General features: G+C 38.2%; 3 protein-coding genes and 1 pseudogene across 4 annotated transcripts; 3 read left to right on the top strand and 1 right to left on the bottom strand.

The window, feature by feature from the left end:
• Nucleotides 1-750: 750 nt before the first annotated feature.
• Nucleotides 751-2,797, top strand: LOC120000720 (RNA exonuclease 4-like). The gene is made up of 7 exons (XM_038848837.1): nucleotides 751-776; nucleotides 887-1,038; nucleotides 1,134-1,261; nucleotides 1,517-1,737; nucleotides 1,881-2,090; nucleotides 2,307-2,387; nucleotides 2,533-2,797. Exons 1-7 carry the CDS (start codon nucleotides 751-753, stop codon nucleotides 2,765-2,767), a joined length of 1,053 nt encoding a protein of 350 aa, XP_038704765.1. The 3' UTR covers nucleotides 2,768-2,797.
• Nucleotides 2,798-5,118: 2,321 nt separating this feature from the next.
• LOC119999312 (homeobox-leucine zipper protein HAT5-like) lies at nucleotides 5,119-7,003 on the top strand. Its single transcript, XM_038846814.1, has 3 exons — nucleotides 5,119-5,610; nucleotides 5,933-6,066; nucleotides 6,677-7,003. Exons 1-3 carry the CDS (start codon nucleotides 5,574-5,576, stop codon nucleotides 6,836-6,838), a joined length of 333 nt encoding a protein of 110 aa, XP_038702742.1. The 5' UTR covers nucleotides 5,119-5,573; the 3' UTR covers nucleotides 6,839-7,003.
• A 147-nt stretch (nucleotides 7,004-7,150) lies between these two features.
• Nucleotides 7,151-8,084, top strand: LOC120000719 (annotated as a pseudogene).
• Nucleotides 8,085-8,219: 135 nt separating this feature from the next.
• LOC119999311 (methyl-CpG-binding domain-containing protein 9-like) lies at nucleotides 8,220-25,182 on the bottom strand. Of its 2 annotated transcripts, XM_038846813.1 has the most exons (12): nucleotides 24,493-25,182; nucleotides 20,862-21,558; nucleotides 19,574-20,662; nucleotides 18,796-19,482; nucleotides 16,842-17,147; nucleotides 15,853-16,188; nucleotides 14,285-14,383; nucleotides 13,071-13,505; nucleotides 10,298-12,589; nucleotides 8,580-9,677; nucleotides 8,435-8,507; nucleotides 8,220-8,287 (listed from the first exon to the last, which is right to left on the bottom strand). In XM_038846813.1, exons 1-10 carry the CDS (start codon nucleotides 24,957-24,959, stop codon nucleotides 9,375-9,377), a joined length of 6,711 nt encoding a protein of 2,236 aa, XP_038702741.1. In that variant the 5' UTR covers nucleotides 24,960-25,182; the 3' UTR covers nucleotides 8,220-8,287; nucleotides 8,435-8,507; nucleotides 8,580-9,374. The 2 variants fall into 2 exon arrangements, with proteins under 2 accessions (XP_038702741.1, XP_038702740.1); XM_038846812.1 differs by having other exon boundaries at nucleotides 8,435-9,677.
• Between the last annotated feature and the right edge of the window lie 201 nt (nucleotides 25,183-25,383).

Here is a 25,383-nt window from a genome sequence, read left to right as displayed (position 1 = left end):
GTCTCATGATTTGAGAAATGTGGCTCATCACGCCATATTTTTGTTCTCCATCATCGAGTGAGAATTGTATATTTTGAGGAATTCCAGAGTTTCCTCGTGTGTTCGACATCACATTCCAAACCTTCCTCTCTCTCAAGAACTACATTCTTAATAAAGTTAAATAAAGTTAAATTTTAATAAGAAACGACATCGGCGGTTTAAACAAGGAGTTTTGGTTGAAAAAATGAAGTTGATTGTGTGATAACTTCTTGCAAGTGCGGGAGATCGCAAGTTCAACCTCACGCCCAACAGTTTCAGCATTAATGTCAATACAATGCTTTTGGAACTTAATAATTATTCTTGTTCTATCATGATATCATCAGTACCAATCTGGTTAAATCATTGGAATCCTTCATCTTTGCAACCCTAGCTATGATTCTCCTCTATCTGCCCATACTCCATGCATGTAAAGAGAGAGATAGAGAGAGAAAGTGAGAGTTGGCCCCCAAAAAGAATTTGGATAACTACAAATGTGATAACTTAGGAATATGACCTAAGCCTTGTTAATTTTCAGATGTGGTAAGTAATTGGAATTTCTTTCTCGACCCAACTGCCATGGACGGCCACTCTCTTTACTCTACCTTTATATTCCTCCAGTCCTACTACTTACTACTACTATAAATACCTTCCCTTTTATCTTACACCACTCCAAATCTCTCCGTCTCCGCGGCGGCATCTGCAGCAACACTTCAACAACAACAGAAGTCTACAATGGCGGACTCTTCTGAAGCTTCAAGGTCCTCTCTTCCCTGCGCGCACACACACATCACACACAGAGACAGTAAATGGTCCTAACTAATTGTTGGTGCATGTTGATATGTATATATATATATATATATATAAGCAGGAACAAGTGTGCAGCATGCTTTAGGCAATTCAACAAAATGGAGCACCTGGTGGATCACATGAGAACCTCCTATCACTCAAGTCATGAACCCACCTGTGGAATTTGTAAGAAACATTGCAGATCCTTCGAATCCTTGAGGGAGCATCTTATAGGTAAACTAATTATTCATTATTAATTGAAATTGACCTCTAATGATGGATTTCCCCAATTAATCACAAATTCTACTTTGCTTTGCTTAATTTGAAAGGGCCATTGCCGAAACAAGAATGCAAAAACATATTCAGCGTCCGAGGATGCAAGTTCTGCTTAACCATTCTTGATAGCCCTAATGCTCGGAGGTTCCATCAAGATAGGTGCCAGTTCTTTGTTGGAAATGTAAGATTTCCTAGACCTATTTTAAAACTTTTTTATTATTTATGTACGCCTCTCTTAATCACTAATTGATCACAACATTCTTACGGAGCTATCCCAAATACTAGGATGTTTTATATGGTCATGTCGGGTATGTGGACCCACGATTTCACATAAATCATGTGCGTTCGATCTCAGTATTTGGGATAACTAGAACAAAAGCACTAGGATATCTTAGCATTTTCGAATTGGTTATATTGTACAATCCTTCTTCAACAGGGACTAGCTGGTCGTTTCAGTAACATTGGTCTTCGCGAGAACTTGACCATTGATGATGGTGTCATTAGAGGAAACCAAGTAGTTGCACTGGCTTGCAAGATGGTTGGTGGAGGCAGCGATGGATCGCTAGATCTATGCGCTAGGGTTTGCATAATTGATGAGAACGAGAATATCATCTTCCATTCTTATGTGAAACCACTAATCCCAGTCACAAACTATAGGTATAAATTTATTTATATAACTCTATATTAATGGTAAACATTTTGCATCTCCAAAGATTAAATAGTTAAACCATATATAATGGTTATATATATATATGTGTGTGTATGTATGTATGTATGTATGTATGTATGTATGTGTATAGGTATGAGAGCACAGGGATCCGAGCAGAATACTTAAGAGATGCAATGCCAGTAAGACAAGTTCAAAGGAAGATCCAAGACTTCCTATGCAATGGAGAAGCTATGTGGAGGATCCAACCAAGAAATAGTGGAAGAGCTAGGATTCTTGTGGGTCATGGTTTGGACCATGTCCTTGATCGTTTGCAACTTGAATATCCTTCTATAATGATCAGGTAATAATTAAGGCCTTTTAATTTCAAGTTTCTCTTCATCGACTCAACGTCCGGTTAGTTTTTAAAATTTAGTAAGACGCGTTTTAAAACCGTGAGCATGTATCTTAAGTCACCGATTGTTTCTATTAGATTACTTTTTTTAGAATACTCCTCATCAAGAATAAATAAGTTATTTATTTCATGCAATATCTTGAATTTTATGAATATGATGACTAGGGATACTGCAAAATATCCTCCATTGATGAAAACAAGCAAGCTGAGCAACTCACTGAGGTATCTAACTCAAGCATATCTAGGGTAAGTTCACTCTAGGGTTTTGTTTTCTTCAATTTTTTTTTTTTTTTTTTGGGTTCTTAATTTGTATTGGAACTTAATTTATGGCTTCTTGTGTTGTTTTAATAGATTAATTAATTGAAGGATATATGTTTGTAAATTAATGCAGGTATGAGATTCAGACAGAGATACAAGATCCTTATGAGGATTGTGTTGCAACAATGAGGCTTTACAAGAGAATGAGATCTCAATCTCACAGAAGAGAGGAAAACCCACTTGCTTCTGACCCACAAAACAGAAATAATTTTGCAACATGGAGGCAGAATGAGCTAGAGAGGATGAGCCCTGAAGAAATGTTGGCAATTTCAAGGTCTGACTATTATTGTTGGTGCTTGGATTCCTGAATGAATTATTATCATGAGCTAGTAACTTGATCTCAGCCAGGAAGCATATATTAAATATATATACATACATATATATATAGTATTAAGTTTAGTATATTGATTATAGTTCTAAGATTAGAGGGAGGAATAAGATGACATTTCCATTGCCAAGTGTTGTACTACATATGCAGTAATATTTATGAATTAATATATATAGAGAGAGAATGTTGTGTGATCATCAACTATTTAATTTGGAGTATACCTAAAAGGAAGTCAATAAATGTCAGAGTAAAATTTCACATCGGTCTGATATAATCCAGCCAAATGATTTATAAATAAAACCCAACTTTCTTTTTACATTTACCTATCCAAGTGCTGGGTTTTAAGAGTGTTCGTCATACATTACGTACTTCAAACATCAAAACCCATGTGGTTTATTTACAGGTTCTTTTGAATAACTAGAATTCAAGGCTGGAGACCATTTCAGTTATATATATATATAACCATTCAATACGATCTGACATTAATGCGATTAATTTCCCTTTTTTAATTTTTAAAAAATTTCAGTTTTTTCTTAAAATAGGGTCGGGCCGCCCCTGCAAGGCCTATCCTCTGTGTGGGCCGGGAACCCCGACCCAACCCGTCTTCTATCGCGGGCCGGGAAACCCAACATCGATCAACAGGCCGGGCTGTTCCTTGCCGACGTGCCTCAGGCACATTTCACACCTCTATCTATACATACCCTTAGGCCTTAGCACTTAAAAGGGAGTTTAATATGTAAAGCAACCTATCCTTTGTTGTGTCAATATGAATTTGTAACTTCAAGGGTCATTTCTTGCATTGCCCATCTGTCTCAATCTCAATTGACACTTTTCAATCCCCGCTTGTTTGGTCTAGTGGTTTGAGGACTAACGGGATACCCGTCCACCCCAAGTTCGAGTCGAAACATTCGCATTAATGCGCCGTGGACGCTCGAACATGTGTGGATTAGTGGCCTACTGGGTCTTGGGCCTCTAGGACCTGTAAGTGACTAAGGTTTGGTGGGGTAGCTGGACTCTCCCATTAGGGTTTACAATATAAGGCTCGGCCAAAGGACCGGGTCTTGTGTTGGTTCTCAGTGGTTAAAAAAAAAAATTGATACTTTTCAGTTGGAGAATCTAGACTTGTATATTCTACATGATCAATATGTAGTAAATAGTAATGCAGTGTTTTGCAAAAAGCTGCCACATCAACTAAAATAGGCAAAAATTTGATGAAAGGACAAACAGATTATAGTTTTGAAAGTTGAGGGGCTAAATTGATCTTAGATGAAATTTATGAGATAAATTGATTCATTCATGAAAATTCAGAAACCATTTTAAAATTTCTCCATAAATTAATTAATTAATTAAAAAAAGCTTTACTTCTCTGGGTCCCAACTAATCATGGCACACCACTACACCAGGGAAAAGGATTTACTGGAATGATTCCAGTAATTTCACTTCATCTCCACCATTGAATGCATTAAGTGTAAGTGTGATTAGAAGCTGATTTGTCTGTAGCCAACAAGTCCTGCCACGTTTCTTTCATTAAATTTTTAATTACAATTCCTACCACTTGACTTGCTTATTTTCCATTTTGTGGATTGGCAACAAAAAAAAGAAGATTATATTGATTTTATAAATTATCCACTTTTTTTTATCACTTATTATTAGTACTGTCAGCTGTCACATTGTGTACCAAAATTTCAATTTATAATTGGAATTAATTAATTAATTAATATGAATCCAAACTTCAAAGCAACGTTTAATGAGTTTGTATGTTTATGAATTCATAATTCTGTCAGTCCAACAACGAATAAAAATTTAGATTGGGATAATGAGTTTACAAATGACACTTCTACTTTGCTTCAAGTGACAAAGCAGCCCTTCTACTTTTTTTTCCCCTAAAACCAGCCCTCTTATTTTCTCTTTTAGTTCAAATAAGCCCCTGTGTTCAACTTCTTCTTTTCTCTAAAAAATATTAACTAATCAACGTTAAGTTTTTGCTTAGGTAACATGATAATCATATTCATCTGAAAATTAATCCAATACATCAACTAATCAAATTTCATCTGGTATGAACTTGATCCATTTACAGCCTTACTACTTGCCGGGAACCTTGACCCAGCCTGTTAACTTGTTAAGGGTCCCTTAGTCTGGGCCGAGCCTAGCACGGCCCGTGTGCTGTGTTAAGCGGGCAGAGCCTAGCATGGCCGTGTCGGACCCACATTCCTTGGCCCGAATTACATCTCTCTAAGCCTTACTGTGTGGTATTGTGGCTGATGCAAATAATTTCAAAAAAAGGTTGTGATCTATTATTGTGTCTCTTTTAAGTGTATGGCACCAAAGCTCCCCATCTTATTATATAATCACTTGATATTAACAAGAAACCAGCATATAGTTGAATCTACACCCTTTAGATCATATATATATATAAAGATCACTATCATATATATTTGGCAAAACAAATTCTTATATTGGATACACCACCATGTGGACTATCATCTAATGATCTACAATTTTGATCTCTCTAGTATGTAAGGAAAATATGGGCAAGGTTGGTGGTGTTATGATGGGGTTTTATATCTTTCCGTTGGAGACTCCGGCGAGGTTACTGTGGAGTACCAGTTTCTTCCGCCACAAGCTCATAAGCTTCTAACTTTTTGTCCTCTGTACTTATTCCGTACAAATATACACTTCCCCTTCTATAAATTCCTTCTTGTTTCCTTGTCGGAGAGATCTGGACACAGATACATACATACTCAGCCGGACGGTTTTTCTTCGATCCCTCAGCTTGCCACGGCAACATGTTGTTCCAAGGGAACACTGATCCCGTTTTCCGAGGTGACCTTTATTTCTCTGTTCTTTTCTTTTTTTGTCGATAAACTGTCATAAACTCTCAGATGCAATCTTCTATTTGGTTGATGAGAAATGCAATCTTCTGTTTGGTTGATGAGAAAGTAGAGCACGAGAAACTATTCAGTTTTTTTTTTTTTTGCTAGAAGAATCGGTTAGTATTAGTAGACTAACTTGATCGAGAGGGAGGGAAAAAAAAAAAACTGATTAGTTTCTTGTGCTCTACTTTCTCATCAACCAAACAGAAGATTGCATCAGAGAGTTTAAAAAAAAAATAAAAACCTGATTATGATGTTTTGGGTTGGTGAAGGGCCGAGATCAATGATCAACATAGAGGAAACCAGCAAGAGGAGGCCCCTTTTCAGCTTGCCCGGCGACTTTTTCGAAGAGGAATGCTACGACGAGCAGTCACCAGAGAAGAAGCGCCGCCTCACACCTGAGCAGGTTAGTGTTTACTGTCTTTATAGCAGCCACCTCTACAACTCTACTTGCAGTGCGAGCCGATTGTAGAGTTAATGCAAAACTACATGTACCAAAACCAACATATATATTCCTTCAGGATTTGGCTTATACACATCTTGTACTAACATTCCCAATTTTTATCAGCATCAAGTTCACTTCATTTAGAAAAAAAAGTTCACTTCATTTACAAAAGTTAGGTTTGTCCCCATTAATTTTTTATTCCTACGCCTCACCATAAAAGTGTTATTAGATAGTTGGAAAAGGGAATAAGCATATTTCATATGAATTGGATGACAATCTATGTATGCTCTTTAAGGTTTGAGTCTTTTGAGATTCTAAGCTAGTAGCTCCATTTAGTTGCCAAGATCAAGGACACCCTGAATACTTCGTATAAGGTATATAAAGGCTCAAGTTCACTGTATTCTTAGATTTTAAGTTTGTTTGAGGTAAAAAAAAACACAAAACATGTGAACTCCTTTGTTTTCTTTTGAAGTGGAGGTCAAATGAAGGTGTTGAGAATTTGTACTCTTTTGAAGCATGCCTTGTCACTTATTGTGGGTTACTTTTAATTATGGTGCATCTCCTGGAGAAGAGCTTTGGGTTGGAGAACAAACTGGAGCCCGAGCAAAAGACCCAGTTGGCTAAGAAGCTGGGAATGCAGCCAAGACAGGTTGCTGTGTGGTACCAGAATCGATGGGCTCGATGGAAGACTAAGCAGCTTGAGAGGGGCTATGATCTCCTCAAGTCTTCGTAAGACACCCTTATGTCTAACTAAGACTCTCTTGCCAAGGAAAATGAAAAGTTCAAGTCAGATATTTTTAGTTCTTTTTGCTCTTAATTTGAGATTTGTTTAGGTTCTTTGAACATTTGTTTAGATAATATTTATGAGAACTGAGATCATATTTTTGCACTAGATGGGATGAATGATGAGTAGTAGTACATTGTGACATGAAGGCTTCTGGAAATTAATGTTACTAGTACGCAAACTTTGTATTCAAACATGGCATCTGTTCTTAACCCCACCTAGAATTAAGAGAATATTTTAGAGCCAGATAAAAGTAGAATAATGGATGGTGACTAATAGATTAGTTTTTCACAATAGGATAGCGAAGTGTCTTTCTCCATATTCTTCCGTACAACTTCCTTAGTAGATGATAGGGACCTGTGGCATGAAGTGGGTCATGCATTTACCTATGAGAGTCGACCTTATTATAACAAACATGTGCATTCGAAAAAACATGGCATCTGTTCTTAACCCCCCACCTTGATTTAAGAGAATGTTTTAGAGCCAGATAAAAACGAATATACCGCAGTTGCTCTCTCAGTTTTTTTCCTCAAAATATGCCTTTGGACTCTTTTTTGTTCCTAAGAAAAACCCAATCTTGACCAAGACTTCTGAAGTAAATTATTAGCTGCATGTAAGCACTTTTCCACTTCTCTTATGATATATTTAAATTTCAGGTGGCCTCTTTGACTGAGAAACTTCAAGCCAAAGAAGCAACCATAACATCATCGACAGGTCAAGAGTCTGATCTTCCGGCAGGTATAGCTAATGCTTCTGCCCTCCAAGTCAGCGAGAAGGTTGAGGACCACCTGAGCTCCGGCAGTACTGGAAGTGCAGTGGTGGATGAGGAAGGCCCTCACCTTGTGGATAGTGGGGATTCATACTTGCCTAATGACAACCACCCTGGATGTGTCTCCTCTTGATGGGGTCTACTCAGAGGAAGATGATGGGAGCGATGATGGCCGGAGCTACTTCTCTTATGTTTTAGCTGCAGTGGCAGAGCATCAACAGCATGGGGAGGGAGAACCTTTAGGCTGGTGGGTGTGGTCTTAAGCAAGTGGCTCTTGGACTTTTTACTGGAAAATTATTAATAACTTGGTGTTATTTCATGTTGTAATATGCTAAAAATTTGCTTATGACCAAAAAGAACGAAAGGAAGAGTGATGTGCGCTCAGCTGAAAGGATGTGGTGCCTATATAATGAAACCAAAAGCCAACAGTACCCGGTCCAGAACCTTCCACCAGGGTATTGACATTCTCTGCAGCAGAGAATGCCGATCTGTTTGGTCCGCATATGCTGGCAAATTTAGTCATAGGGGAAGGATAAGTAGAAACAAGACCCGTATTGTTACCTTCCAATACCATGTTTAAAGATGAAACTGGCATCTGAGAATTGAGCACCTGTGTAGTCTATTGATTTCTGCAGTTTCCTGGGTCCATAAAGAAAAAAAAAAACCATATATTCTCAGATATATGAAGTGCTGAACTATTTATATAGAAAGATTGCAGTTAGTGCAATAGAAAGGTTGCAGCCGGTGCAATAATTTAAGTAAAAATGACAGATTACCTGCACTTGAAATATGCCATGCTACCATCCTGACTCTCCAAGAAGCAACTTAGTGCATCGATCCAGCAAAGATCTGCTTCAAAGGAAAGACACTATTCATGTAAGCAAAACACAAATTCTGGAGTAGAAAGGATCATTTACTCACTTCTTCTCCATTCAGCAGGCCACCGACTCAAAAAAACAGACTCACTAATAAGCTGCACTTAAGTCAAAATGTTAGGAGACTTCGAGAAACTATCATCACACTTGCCAAAAAGGTGCAAGCAATACTGGCTATAAGTTTCAAAGAAAAGGCGAACATGTGCATTTAAATTCTTCCATGCACCCCAGCACATCTCCAAAACACACACACAGAAGGTAACAGGAGAGAGAGAGAAGGTAATGAAAGAAAGAGAGGGAGAGGAGAGATCTATGTATAAAGAATGAAATATTGCCTACACCTACTCAGCTTCAACTCTTTCCATTCTTTTCATTTCTGTTTTTTTTTTTTACATTAATTGCCTTTGTATATGTATACAGATTTTTCTCATCGGGAGGCTAATATTACCCCATCTCATCTTTCCTCCCAAACTATAAATCCGAAAGCTGCAGCATAAATCTGGCCAAAACTGGATGCATTCTCCATCTCCATATCCACATCCATTGGTCCTCGAATGCTTCACACTTTCCAAGCAAATAATATGAAATCAGCCATCCAATCAAGCATCCATGTTAGATTGTCAGCATTATCTACATACAGAGTTGTCAGTAGCAGTAGCTACAGAAACAGTGACATGGGCAACAGCAATAACAGAAACCTCCAGTACTCCCAGCATTTGGGTGTTTATCTGAACAATCTTCTCATCATATCCAGACCTACCGGACATGCCCAATTTCAAATCCACTGGAATTACCACAGTTTTATCTCCTCATGTGCTAAAACTTATATATATATCCAAGATCAACCCTCTGGTTCCTTCCTTTTCTTGTTACATTTCCTGCTTACCTTGCATTTGTCCCCTGCATCCAAGCCTAGCAATGGGTTCTGGTCTGATATGCTGCTAGAGTTCAAATTTTCAGTTGAAGCTAAAGTGGACGATGCCTTGTCATAAACAATGGCAGCATCAAGGGAGTATATCCGCAGGGCAAGTGAAGATATGGTAGAAGTTTTCACAGCCGCAGATAGGGATGACCAATACCACCAGTCATTTCTCAAGTAATCCGTCTTAATCATGTCTTCCAGTACAACAGAGGCTTGGACAATCTGAAAGAAAGTAAAAAAGACGTTTTAGTTTCACAGTCCATGAAGGAAAATACTACATAATTGTGAAGATAAAAACTGACTAAGAACCTACAATAAATCCTAGATTCTCCTTTTTACTGCCTATACCGACATATGAGAAACATTTGATCGATTCCGCCATATAGGAAGGCAACAGAGAAAGAAATCAATAATCTACATATGAATTCAGCTTAATGCTAAGTAGGTATATGCAAACACTCCCCTGAATTCCTGAACCTACAACAAATGATGAACATGAAATATCAACAAAACCCCATATCATCATATCATATAAATTATCAGACAACCAAATTCATTGTCTATTGTACAAGAATAAACTGTTTTCTTTTCCAGCAAAATTACAGACAGCCTTGACAGTATCTTCAAGTAACAGAGTAAGTATCATCAACGTCTTCCAGTAACCAATACGTAAAAAAATAAAAAAATTCTTCAACAAAAAGTGATAAATCCTACAAAAAGGGAATCCTAAAGAGCATATCTGGGAGAATACAGCTCTGCTACAATTTTAAGAGGCTTGTAAATCTTATTCGCGAAAAAAGACATATTTCTAAAACCCAGAAGAACCAAGGAATGAGGCTGACCTCATAAATAGCCTGAGAAGATTTTACATATGCACGCCAGGCCCATCTCCTTTCCAAATTGGCCTTTGATGGTCTAAGAGCTTCTTCAGGAAGTGCAGCTTCCATGTCAAGTAAATTGATCTTAAGTCGCCTACGGATCTGCGAAACTTTACCAACTAAAGGCCTCAGTGAGGATTGTGGAATAACACAACGACAAACACCCACTTCTGGAACACGAGCATCCAAAGAAAGTTGTCTGTTTCTTTGTTTTGAGCATTGCAAAACTGATCTGTTAGTTTTTAGCACTTCACTGATTTCACTAGAAGAAAACTTTTTTGAAGAATTACCAGAGATGGGCTGATGGCCACCATTGCTATTCCTGTTTCTTTCCGTAAAGATGAGCCTTTCATTAGGGTTAAACTCATTGCTGGAAATGGTTTTATCTGCCGGAGGGGCAATTAACATCAACGTTGAGTCGGTAAGATAAGGGGATACAGATGGGACGAATAAAGGGATCCCATTTGAACTAATAAGGCCAATAACTTGAACCAATTCTTTGTTAGAATCATTTGTTAGAAACTTGGTTCTAATCTCATCAAAGTCAAATGGGCTAACTAAACCTTCATTTTGAAATTTGATCAACCTTGAGCTAAGCTCAGAGCATGAGTTTCCTGAAGCTTTAGGCAAGTCCATTCCACTAATACAACCTTCTGGACTTGTAGAAGTAGTTGAATGCCCTTCCCTCTTAAATGAATCAATTAGCTCCTTGCTCCACTCATTGGCTGGTAATGCACCAGATAAACACTTACCATCATTGTGCCCCTCCAAATCAACAGCTGTAGAAAACGTCCTGTGGCATGAGAGGCAGTGATATCTGGAAGGCCATATGGGCTCTAAACATTCACATCTGTACATTGTATCTCCACCAATTGTTCTTGCTCTTTTTCCCCGCTTCTTTAAGGTCTCATTGGTATCAAACTCATAGCAGGGACCATATTTCTTCTGCAGAACCAAAGCAGCCTTAGTAACAAGATGATTACAAGATGCACCTTCTCTATCCACAGGGATTGGAAAACCTGCATGGTTGTGCACATTTTGGCTTTCAGCTTGTCGCATTTCACGAAATTTAGACTTTTGCCACTGCAAAATAGACTCCTTCAGTTCTTTCTCTTTCTGATCAGCATCTTTCAACCAGTTGATGAGTGCTTCAATTTCTGCATCAGCTTGATAACAGACCCAAGCTGAACATGCAGTCAAAATATCATCCGCATCATACAGGAATGGACAGGATGCCTTTGACCCCTCCAAGTTCAAGCAGGGGTCAGTTGAAGTAGAATTCTGCAAAACTGAACCACCATTTACCATATCTTGCAGTTCCAGAACTTTTCTTCTCTGCTGCTCCACCAAACTTCCATCAACAATAAGCCGAGGATTCCCATCTGACGTGGCCGAAGCCCAGTACAATCTTCCACTAGAATCAGTACCTAAAAATTCCCTCCGCACACATAGTTTCAAAAGCTGCGATTCTACATTGGCAATTGAGTTCTGCAGAAGAAGAAGATCATTCTTTGCAGTACTCAACTCAAGGTGGTAACCTTGTGGCTCATTCATGGTAGCTGAAGATGCATCCTCAGCAGCATATACATTTTGTTCTCTCAGCGAGAAGCATACTTGATGGTCTGCAGGTGGTTGCAGACCACCACACGTTCCTTTACCTTCTTGCAAATCACCTTGAAAACAGATTTTCCCTGAACAATCAACTTCCTGGGACAAAGAACTTGACAAACGAAGCTCATTTGGTTTGAAGGATTGATCATGTCTTTGAGAAGGTAACCTACTGTCATTGGCAGCCTTATGAGCATCTTCTGATCGAACTTCATTGTCTACAGAATCCATAATCTGGCTGTTACAGGAATGGTTTTTCTCAGAATTAGTCACTGATGGATGTTTACCAAAACCATTAAGCCCAATTTCCTTTGGACCATCATGTAGTGTTGGCACCTCATCTGAGACACCAGAAAGATTACTAAGTTTACCAGCTAAGTTAGGCAGCTGTCCCATGCACTTATCATTGTTTGTACTGGCAGAAGCAAGCCCATCCTTCAATCCTATTTCTCCAACTACATTAGTTTCAACCTTTGCAGCTCTAGCAACCATGAACTCTTCCCTGGACTTCAGGTTTCTCCATTCTATTGAAAAAGAACGCAATTTCTGCTGCAACTCAGCTGTTGTTTCAGCACACTGTTCGAGATGTTGACGAATGAGAGTGGAGTTAAGCAACTCGTCACAGAGAAATTTAAGTAGAAAGGTTCTCTGCATCAAGAGTAACTTTATTAAGCAATCACCATAAGCGGAAAACAGAATCAAAACAATAAATAGAACTGACATAACATGAGAGCTTGCAGCAGTAGCAATTGATGTTATTATCACCATCTCATCATTTATATCATATAATGTCACTGGAGAATACAACTATAGGAAGAAGTTAAATGAAGTTCTATCTGACCCTCAAGACAATATTCCTTACATCTACCTCGAAGCAATCAATAGCATCAAAATAAAATCATATTATTCACCCTTCTTTGGCCAAGAAGCATGCAATAATTTTCAAGACACCGTCTAAATTTGACATGCCTCATGCTCGACACCAATTGAGCAGCTACATTTAACCAAATGCAATCACAATAGTCAACAATTTACAAGCCACGGTAGAATAGAAAAAAAATGGCAGTCAAAAGCCTGGCATGGCAAATAAGACGACAACATATATGCAACAAGGGATCCACAGACAAACCTCATCTACACTGAACTCCCAGTACTCATTTTCTTCCATTACAGCTGCCAACTGAGTAAGTGTGTCCAAAAAAACATGGGTAAATGTTCCCTGGTCCTTGTTAATCCTGCAACGGCTAGTAACCTGTATACACTCTGTTGCCTCTTGAACTACACGCACACCACTTACACAAGATGGGCAATACCAATTTCCTTCAGGAATCCTTGAAAGTGGAGGACTCAAACAATAAGTATGATACTCTGCATCGCACTTATCACACAATAGAACACTGTCATCATCTTTATCAATACCACACACTTTGCAAACTCCCTCATCCCAAGGGGCTTTGGGGATATCATTTATGGAAGCAAGAAGATCATCAATTTCCTTCTTGTCTACCGAACTAAGACACTCTGATTTAGCATATCCCAGAATTTTCTGAACAAATGTGACTACCTGCGGCGAAAAAAGTATTACACCAAAAAAAAGGAAATGTACGGAACAAACAAAATGTACAAGAGCGCAGGGAGCCATAAATGTGAAAAAACGAGGGAAGATAAAAAGTAACCATATATCAAATAATATAATTGATTACAAGCACTGAGAAAAATAAATTTTTGGTGAACTATTATCCACAGAACTTAATATGATGTTCCTCGAATAAAAATCGTATAACATTCAGGGTCAATTACTGTCTTACATTCTAGAAAAACACATTGGTTAAATACGTAACATGCATCCGTTATTTAGGGAATAATTGATGAATTCTCTTCATTTAAAGTTTGTTTACGCAACTTTCTTTCTGAATGCCAAAAAAGTGGCCACTAAGAAGGTGAAACTCAGGAAATAGGATAACTAAGTACAAGATCGAAACCAAAAAAAGAAACCACTAAGATGTTTGTTTAAGCCACATTTATCATGTTTCTCTCGTGGCTTGTATCTTCCAATTTGGATGGTAATAAATCATGACACTTCTTACACATTCATTTTTTTTTATCCTTTAATGGTTTTTATGCACCCAAACAACAAATTCTGATATGCAATGAAATAAAATGTAAATATTTGGGATGCGTTTGCCAAATCATAACTCGTTCAATCATTCTCAATTGTGACCATTTTTACAAAAACTTCATCACGGGATTTCAAAATGAAGTCCAACCACCATCTACGTATTTATCGCAAGTCAAGAAACAAAAGATTAAAACAAACAGAATGACTGATGTTGCCCTACAAACCTCATTTTTGTATAGTAATTCAAATTTTTGGGATAACTTCTCAGCGAGTTCGATCATATCAGGCTGGTCCTGAAAAGCAGTCCGAACGTTATTCCATAACTGCAGGTCAAAACAAAACAAAAAAAAACAGAACGTCAGGACTAAAACAATGACAGCGATGAAATTCAAGGGAAACATCAAAGCATGCATAGAGCGATGACTTTGTAAAAGGGTTCGAGAAAGTAAATTCCTCCTAAATTCCAAACGAAGAAATCCCTTCATGGATGAGATGTATTTGCTACAGTAAAATGGAGTAGACAATAAAGCAGCTCCAGAACTTTGCAGAAATTCTCCGAAGTGCGCATTTCTCATCAGCTTTGAAGCATCTGAAAGTCTATGTGGACAATTTCCAAAAATAGAAGAACCTTTACATCCGTGACTGATGAAAAGAATAGCATCGGAAAGAGACCTTTTTTTGGTAACCCATGGGAAAGAGACATAATAGTGCAAACTCTATATACCTTTTAAAGCAAGATATAGCATGAATTTGCCTACAAGGCTTGGTACAAGGATAAAGTCTCTTCGCTTACATTAATTGTTGCCCTTTCTCAAATTCAGATCTAAAAAAGATACTGTGCTTTGACCCTTTAACAAGACTCACAGTGCCCATAAACTTTTCGTTAAACCTAATTTCCAGATTCGCAAAAAAAAATACGGTAGTAATAATTAAAAAAAAAAATTACTGATAAACAAAGAAATAAAAAACCATTGAATTGATTCTCAATCAGACTTCTACCTAACCAGCAAGATTTTAATTTCTTCATCATTGTTTTGACTGCCTTAAAACATTTCCTTTTCACATTTCTATTTCCAACACATATGCCTCACCACTGTGAGAATTCAAGGTGAGGTTTAAGTACATTATGTTGTATCAGGGTTGGTGATGAATATGTATCTAAAAGTAATCTCTTAAATAATTTTAAAGCACTAAAACAAAGTGCATTAAGATGACACCTCCCTTCATTTAATGGCATTTGAAGAGGTTCTGGAACAAAATAAGTATCATTTTATTGGTTACCTAAATACTACAACTCATCAGCTCTTGCTATCTCAATTCTCAGGACTAAATATAAAAAATCCAGCAGTTCCTCTTTTTTTTTTTTTTTTTTTTTTTTTATCATACATGCCTTCCAAACATGTATTAAAAATTTAAAATGACCATTTAAAATCAAAGATTTCACCCTGCTCTTGCAAGAGAGAAGTATTTGAATTCTCCATTATTTTCACTCCCCGGACTGCAGTAGACATCAATAACAAGACCTTTGATATTATACTATGAATCAAACTGCTGAACAAAGGGCACCATATAGACAAATAGTCAAATACTAACATGTATAGCTGCATCCAGGTTGCTCGCTCTGCAAATGACCTCTTCGGAAATAATAAAGAAATAACCAACATAAATCCACAAAAGGGAACTCACACAAAAGAAAAAATAATATGCATTCAAGAAACTTCATGACTCCCAACGGAACAACTACAATGTAAAGAAGTTCCCTCATTCAAAAAAGTGGGAAAAGAAATCCGACCTCATGAACATCCTCAAGAAAAGCTTCTTGTGATCCACCATAGGCCCCAACAGCTAATCGTAAATCAATAGTCCTAAAATCGAGAGGGCGAGATACCATGGCTGGAGACCCAAGAAATCCATCATCATCATTGTCACTAGAAATTACAAGGTTTTTGCCCAATAAAGTGCAAAAAAATTTCTCATCATCTGCAGCAGCAGCATGGCGTAATATGATACGACATTTTCTCATGATAATGTCAGATATCGATAAAATTCTCTTCCTTTTGCTGCCTTTGTTTGATTTCTGTGACAGTGTTTCATTGCGTATATCGGCTAGAACTGAAAGAACAGCTTTCTGTTTCCAATCAACAATAAAGAGCAACCACATCAGAAAAATGCTGATTACAAGACATCACTGACTTTAAAAGAATGTAAACCAAGTTTTGCGTTTAAAAGCTCAAGCTCCATACAAGACAAAAAATCATTCACAGAAATAGAAATAGTTACAAGCTCAGATATTATGTCAGGTGACCCGAAAGCAGAAGTAAGAGGGTCTCTTCAAGCATGAAAGAAAAGCAAATATCATACAACACTTTCAATTCCGCCACTTGATAGACGTGCACATATTTGACAAAAAGGGGTTGACATCATTAGGGCAACAGACCTAAACATTTCCCTGTTCCTTTATTTACAGTGATAGAAGCAATGATTCCCATCAGCAGAATTGATCATAATCCCCAATTTCTCAATATTCACCCCAAGAGACTGAAAAAAAGGGTGGGAATATTCAACCTCCTTGGTACTCCAATTGGGTAACTTAAAAATGATCCCCACTTTACAAGTTCGTATCCACCAGTTTTATCAAGATTCCAAAAGGCAAGAAACCATAAATGCATAATTCAAGGACACGCAAAAACACATGAATAATGCGCAAGCAATCAGCACATATAATAAAGCCAAAGATTTTATTCCAACAAAAGCCTCACGAGAAGTTACTGTTTCTAGCACCTTTGTAGGTCCCGATGCATTGCCCTTGTAAACTTCTTTACTAATTGAATGCTCCAATACTTTTTTCGCCCACTCTGGTGGACCCTTCTCCAAAGCTTCATAAACACACTTTCTGATTCTGGTTCCCACGTTAGTGGGTAGCTTTCTAACTGGTTCCAGTACCTGTGCCCACTCTGGAATGTTACCATCACTAACGATATTCTTTTCACAAGGACCATTTGGCTCAGATCCTTCATCTTCAATGGTGAGAATGATATTTTCTCTGTTCAAAGAACCAAATATTTTCTTTACAGCCTCTGCAAGCAACTGAAAGTAAAGAAGTTAAATCATTAGCACGGTACACACTCCCATTTTTTAAAAAAATAGTATGGTAGACTGATGAGAATCGTAGGAATGAGAAAGTTAATTAGGAATCCTTATTTAAGTCAACTAATTAGAGTTTGTTTCCTAATTTAACTTGGGGTTGATGTCCTTAAATACTAAGCTTAATGCACTGTTTGCTTTGATTTGCTAGGGCTAGGATAGAAACATTTGGTGTGGTCTATAGTAGATTTATTCGGCTCTTTCGGGTATTCTTGCTCCAATTGGCTTGGGTTAATATAGATTAATTCTAATGCTCTCTACACTAGAGATTGTATTAGCGTTCAATTCTATGAATTCTATCAATCGAATCTATCTTTTATTTCGTTCATTGGTGCTTCCAATTGGATTGGATTTGTTTGTTCTGGGATTCTTAACCAGGTGGGTGCGTTCATTGAGAGAGTCAATCTCTCTCAAGGTTGAGGTCGGGAGTTGGAGTTGGGTTTTAGAGAGGGCTTGTCCATCTGTTGAGTGGGGGCTTAAGGTTGGACTTTTACACGCTGAATTTCACCTAGAAGGGAATTGCAGCTTGCTGGAATTATTGGGCTGCCATGTTCTAGCTTCTATGTCTAAAAGCGATTAGTTTACGTACAATGGAATAGGATAGTAACGCTAGTGCTGCTGGGAATATGCCTAGTACCAATCGGGCGAGGTTTGAAGAAATGGAGTTCTTATGGAAGAAGCCTCCTAGGAGGATTATGACGACATGGTGGAGAGATTTCCAAATTGGAGTTCTTATGGAAGAAGCCTCCTAGGAGGATTATGGCAACATGGTGGAGAGATTTCCAAATTTTACCCTTGATGCAAGGGCTTCTCAAAGGGAGGAAGAAAATGATGAGAATTGTATGAGTAAGAAAGTTAATTAGGAATCCTTATTTAAGTCAACTAATTAGAGTTTGTTTCCTAATTTAATTTAACGTTGATGTATACTAAGTTTACATAGTTGTTTTAGTATGCACTGGAGAATTACAAGAATATTTGGAGGCTTTGCCTAGGGTTTATCCATAATGTTATCAGCTCTCAAGGCACTCTTTGCTTTGATTTGCTTGGGCTAGGATAGAACCATTTGGTTTGTTCTACACTAGATTTATTCGGTTCTATCTGGTATTCTTGCTCAAATGGCTTGGGCTCTTGTAGATTCATTACGTACTTTCTACACTAGAGATTATATTAGGGTTCAATTCTGTAATTCTATCAATCAAATCTATCCTTTATTTTGTTCGTTGGTGCTTTCAATTTGATTAGATTTGTTTGTTGCAGGAATCTTAACAGGGTCCTCAACATAGACACTCTTGTTCCAATCTTCTTCACATATATCTAAAACTAACCGTACAATTGGGACCACATGCAGACATGCACGCAAATGTACATGTGATTGTTTGCTTGCAAAAATATTTAAAATTGGCGAAAAGAACAAAGAACAATTCTAGCAATGCATTGCAATCGATTATCACCAGAGACATGACATATTCAGGCAATGTGATGAATCGCTATGTAAAGTTAACACCTATAAGGGTCAAATTATGCAATTCTTTAATATTTTCTACAAATGACAGTGTCAGAGCACAATAGAAGAAGTAATGTTCAATCTTACCAATGCATCTGTTTCCATTCCAGCAACTCCAGTTAGTGAGCCACAAAGCACCCCTCCATCACCTTGTAAGCAACGAAACACTTTACCACTTTCACGAGCAACAATGTCCACAGAGTCGAGGTTACCTTCCATAGATAAGACAGCCAAAATGTACCTCCGAGCTAGCTCTGGCCATGTCAGTTCATTGATAGGGAGCATATTAAGTTTGGTTCTTCTTTCCCAAATTGAGGTATCCACATCTTTCTTCCTTCCCCTCTTGGATTTTGACTCTCCAGTATCAAAATTTGGATCAACAAGTGCAGCAACTTTGGATTGGAGCTCACTTATTAGCACACCCAGCAGTGAGAAGTGAGCCTTTGTCAAAGCAACTCCTGAGCACCTACTATAAGTAACAGATGCAAGTTTATCTTGGGCTGCTTCCTTTGATGCCTCTGTTTCCATTTGTATAAACACGTTTGGGTTATCAACTGAAACTCCTGTATGAGATTCACTGCTTGAAGATGAGATTTGACCACCTGTTCCATCAATATGGGAATCTAGGACTTGATTTCCCAGAACCTTCCTCTCAGGATTCTCAAGACTCGAACCATCAGACCATGGGTTAATAAGTTCATCTTCAAGTTCCTCCAACGAAAAAGGCCTTTTCAAACCTAATAACTCATGAAAACGCCAAAATAACTCCCATACCTAAAAATACAACCAATATAAAAGGTGCCATGTCATAAAAACTGAAAGCAAATTATTTCAATCAAAATTACTTCAAGCAGCAAGAACATACCTGATAAAGCTTACCAACAAGCGCAGGAGGAAGCTTTAAGCACAAAACATTGCCAGAAGGTCGAAGATTATTATCAATTTCATGGTCCTCAACCAACCTGCACCTTTTAGACTTTCTGAGAATATCATTTGAAACTTCTTCTGACTTGACTTCTACTCCCCTCGTCTTTTGGACAACTAGGACTCCATTTCTAACAGTTGGGAATGCCGAAGAATGATTCCTACTATTAAGCCTTTTATACTTTGAGCAGGATTCAACACCAGGAAGTTGTTCTATCATTTCTTGAACAAATTCTGAATCCAGTCCAAATCTATCCTGGACCAGCCATTTAGACAGCACATTAGTCAAAGTCTCAAGCTCTTTGTCACCCTCAAACTTGGACGGGACATTGACAGATCCAGGAGAACTGCAAAATTTAGTTAATGAAGTAGGCGTTGCCTTGCTTTTCTTCTCATTCTGTTCATCCCATCTAGAGGATCCCAATTTATTATTAACATGATTGCAGCAAAACTTAAGAGTTCCATTCCGTTTTAAGATATCACAACAAGCATCAATAAATCTTTGAAATAAGAGTCCCCAAGCTGCAGTCGGGAAGCTCTCTTCCACAGAAATCTCAATAACTCCAGTTTCCCAGTCATTAGGTTGCAAGCCACCAGATGACTCAGCAGTATATGTTTCCTTAGCACTACTATGTAAACAGGTTACAATATCATCCTCTGATGGAGGAGAAGGATCCAAAAGGACCATTTGAATATAGTCATCATTATCACAATCCATAACCGAATGAGTCAGATTGTTACATTCTTCATTCTTATCCACAGTAGAATGATCAAGTTTTGATCTAACAAGAACAGTTGATCCATTTGGAATAGGCAGCAGTGAGCAAGGGCACCTTTTGACTTTAAAAAGAGGACCAGAATCACCACCATCTAACACTTCACATAGAAAAAGAGACCCCGTAATCCTGTCATGCCAACAGGATCTATAACCCACCGGCCAGATCTGGTTGACACCATGATATGAAGGTCTCACATCAACATCACCCACAGAAAGAATAAAGAAATCTTCAAACTGGACTGGGAATCCATCCTGAAATCCAATATGTAGTTGAACATACAGAGTCAGGCAAGAGAAACTCAAAAGAGAAATTGATGCAAAATAAGGATGCAATTGTAAATTTTTAATCACTTAAAAAAATTACCATGTTGAGTCATTGACAGAGAACCCAAAAGAAGAAGAAAGTCAGTCCAAGAAATGAGGGAGAAGAACTTAAGTGTGTTCTACTTACATCGGTCTGCCGAGAACCAAAGCCACCATCTTCACCATTTCCAGCTTCCACGACTTCACCACACTTACTATGAAAATTTTCCATGTTCTGACTATGAAAGAAAAGCTCCTTATTATGACAACTTACCAAAGATTCTTTGCATTCATTATAACCATTGGTAATAAACGATCTCGTTGACTTCCTCTTTTTAAATAAATGTGACCTTTCTTGTGGAAATGGCTCCTCGATAGTCATTTCGATGTCTTTATGATTGTAGTTGGACACTAAACCAAGATAGCAAGCAACTTCAGACATTGAATTAAATGACTTTCCATCAGGAGAACAGTAAACTGCATATACTTCATAACTACTCACGGACTGTCTGAGCTCCACATGCCAACCTTCCTCCAATACGCCATGCCTTTCAGAAATGAATTCTTTAAGAGCTTGCAAAATCTCATTTGGATTCCGAGAAGGCAATTTATTAGCTGTATTGTTACTACTATGCCTTCCTAGTGAGAAAGCCCAATCTACTTCCTCAATACTTCTACCCATTGTCTGTGTATGATGTAACAAATCTTCCAAACCCACTTTCACAGTGTGCATCAAAACCCCAGAAGCTTTTTGCAAGGCAAAACCATTTCTTGCATACACAAAGTTAGAATATGTCACTGGAGCAATAATTGCATTGCCACCAAAAGAATCACCTGGAGTGCTCCTTCAAAAACAGAACAAACATAACTCATATTTATTTAGATATCAAACATTTCAAAAACTTAATTAATCGTTTAAAAACAGAAGGAACACAATACAAACTCAACATGAGAGCAGAACCAGCAAGGAATAAGTCCAATATAACAGCATAAGGAAAAAAAAAAATCAGGCACTAAAAACAATTTAATTTTTGTCAGGGAAAACTATAAAGATGATGTTCAGATGCATCCCCCAACAATTCATGTCATTAGTTGTTGGTACGTCAAGGCTTTCAGATAGGAGTACAGAGTACGATCCCTGACAGGCTAAAGAAGCCTACTCTTTGGTAAAAAGAATGGAGTTAAAATCATTCAGACCTGCTCAAACCAAGTGTACAAAAACTTTAATAATGGAGAAAAACACTTATCTCACACAGCAATGAAAAGGGCATCTTAGAGAATATGAAATTCTATGCTCCGTTTGTTGTGGGAAAAAAAAGGAATAATTAAGCCAATTCTTTAGTTCATCCACTTTAAAGTTTACACTAATGATTTGTTTTAAAATAATACCCTAATAGTGTTCCTCAAGGGATTCCACCTGGATTGTTCCATGGGTGAGACATTCAGACTGTATAGATAGTTCCAACATCACCCCTTGAAACAAATGATCATCTCATCATCATAATGCACGAATTCAAAGGAGCATAAATAGTTGCAGAGTCTAGTTTATTAACCTCTTACAGTCTTACTGAATGGCTAGTGCAGGAAAGAATGATTCCCCTGTGTTGTACATGCTCTAAAATGCCAAAGGATACATCTTGCCAATTGCCATACGCAGCAAAGCAAAACAAAATAATCATCAAGACATTTCCCAGTCCTCCACTTCATGAACTTTCTCTCAAAAATCAATCGAGAGTATTCTCAGATAGAAATTAGACCTAGAGATAAATGAAAGAGAGCTGTTGGAACAAGATATGAACTTCCCGCACGGCTGGAGTGCCATTTGGTTTACAGCAATGCAAGTGAGCAAATGCATTTTCCAGACCTTTTGGGATTGAAAACCATAAGTCAATTTAAGAACAAGTCACTTCTTGTAGAATTGTTTTCTTGGGTTATGTGAAGTATGCTCCAGACATCAAAGAAGATCCAATCAAGATCAAATAAATTATTAGTTTGCCAACTCCTAAAAACCCTTCATGGCATGCAAAGTTTCCACGAGCTGTTTCCTTCTACTGTAAGTTTAAAAGGTTGTATTTATTCAATGACTCAGCACTGCAAGAGCAACTCACTCAAATGAATGTGTCGACCACTGAAGACTTCATAAACTTATTAAGAAAAGAACAGTGGAAGCTCCTATTCTTACAATCCCGAATTTTGAAAAGTAGTTTGAAGTCGAATGATACCCCTAATATATGGGGACACGTATTGTTCACTGCTAAGAAGAAAATTCCATCTCCAACTTTACCAAGAAGTTGAATAATTCTCAACGAAAGTGTTCTGCTTAGGACAAGGAATTCTACGGTCCATTCTTCGAGCTTTGCTTTATTAGAGATATTATTTGCTTCAATATGAATTAATTTTATTCTGATCAAGAAATATTTTGTAACTTGAATAGCCAGAACAAGCTCAATAGTAAACAGGCAAAATGGAGATGTTGGGGGCATATGAAGCTGATATTGCATGAGATGACGATAGTTGACCTCAAGATGCCCAAATCAGGAGATAAAAAAGTATGACCCGAGGGAAATGGACTTACTAAAGGATGCCCTCGGTAAACTACGGAAGCAAGCATATCACGATTTATTATCATCACCATAACCTCAGTCCCAAACAATTAGGAGTTTTCTACATGAACACATAAGAGATATAGTTTTATCACTCGATGAGAAATGCATAATGCTGGCTCTGGCAAGTCCATAACCTTAAGTTCCACATAGAAGCTATTCACCAGAAAGGGACTCGGCCTTGATAGAGCATGAGTCAGCATAAAATGTCATCTTTAGACACAATATAAGACTCAACTCTGTACCAATGCATGACTCAAAGAAAATGATCACCTAATAATAGCTTCCCAAAAATGCCAGCAGAAGTAATCATATATCCACCAGCTAACTTAAGGCCTTCATCTATATGTAAGCAACTACTAGTCTTACCCAGAAAAACAATGACAGAATCATAAGCTGACTAACGAAGTACAAAAAGGCTGCCCAGCAAAAATAGCATAAAAAGAGGCACACGACAAGCAATGACATTGGGGATCTGCCAGTACATCTAGCTACATGCTGGTTCCAACTTGTACCCAGATCCAACAGCCAAATACTTTCGAGAGCTATCTACTGATCTACATAACACTGAAGATGCAACTTAGTTGATTGTAGTTTTTATAATAAATTCCTCTACAGCATTTCACTACATGCATAACCATAACAAATTCCTTTCCCTACCAAGCTTTTCCGATGAACTTGGGAAAATCTAGTATACAAACCAAATAATTCTGAACTACAATAATTTACATAGCCATGAAAATATAGCAGAATATGCCCATCTCCCAAGTCACAATGTAGGAATTGTCTTCTAGAGAATACAATTAAAGTATCAAGCTATAAAACCAAAAAATAAAAGTGCTTGTGATGCCTAACCGAGCAATGACACTTCAATAAATTCTAGAATCGCTTACCATTTCTAGAGTTAACCTGAACAAAAAGCCGACAATTTCTGCTCGCTAACTTGAAATTGAGTTATTTCAGCTCATTTAGTTAAAGCTAAATTATGTATCTGACTGTATGTGTACACTAACTCCCTGCTCTCAGTTTTCTCAACTCCATGCTCCCTAGGTAGAAACTAGAAAATACTTTCAGCATTTCAGTACATTCCTATAGTAAAGTACCAAATATACAGAAACCTGGAAGCATAATGATGACCATGCAAAGTTACATAAACTAACACTTGAACCGTCGTACCTGGAATCCAGCAACTCCACACTCCCCTCCCCATCCCTATCTCCGTCCCCTTCACTTGGTGGAGATGCGTTGATGTCCAAAATTCGCTTGGACTTAACGCCTAGGGGCCACCGCTTACTCTTGGACCCGTTAGTCGCACACTCCCCGCACACCCACTCCCCGAAATTGGCGGCGAGAGGTTCATGCATTCCGGCACAGTCAATGTGGAACCCGCCCTCACACGCGTCACACACTACCACATGGCCCTGTTCCTCAGGCCGGCCGCAAGTCCCGCAGGCCACGGATGAGTCCCCCACCGGCAACCCGGCTAGAGCTAACGAGGGAGGGCCCTGAGTCTCGTAGTGCAAGCGCACAACATCAACCGGGTCAAGTAGCGTTTCGGCGGAAGAGGAGGAAGGGATCTCATTGAGATCGATGCCAAGAGGGGTCCGAGTCGCCTCGGACGCCGTTGAATCGGTAAGTTCCATTACCCGTTCCTTGTTAGCGATTCCAGTTCCGAATATGAGAACATGTTTAGGAAAGAGACTTACGAGTCACAAGTTTCGAGCGACACTGAAGGAGAGAGAAGCTGTTTGCCGCTTCTGCGTTTTTTAGCTTCAGATGCTGCGTTTTGGGGGTCCGGCGACAGAGAGAAAGAGAGAGGGGCAGACAGGTATGGGACCAAAAGGGGGGCCGTACCGAAGGATCTGAGTTTGGTTAAGGAAGAGTGAAATTGAATTGGATAAAGACTGCGATTTTATTTATGCTCGCTCTTTCACGAGAGACACGTAGGCAACTGTAAACCTAAAACCGTGAGTAGGGGCTTCTCGGTCATTTACAATCGAGTTTAGTTATTTTAAATTTTAATTAAGAAAATTTTTTTTTTTAATCAAAATGAAATAAAGATGTTAA

Source organism: Tripterygium wilfordii, chromosome 6, assembly GCF_013401445.1.
Source record: "Tripterygium wilfordii isolate XIE 37 chromosome 6, ASM1340144v1, whole genome shotgun sequence".
Taxonomy (NCBI): domain Eukaryota; kingdom Viridiplantae; phylum Streptophyta; class Magnoliopsida; order Celastrales; family Celastraceae; genus Tripterygium; species Tripterygium wilfordii.
This window is presented reverse-complemented; position numbering and strand designations above follow the sequence as displayed.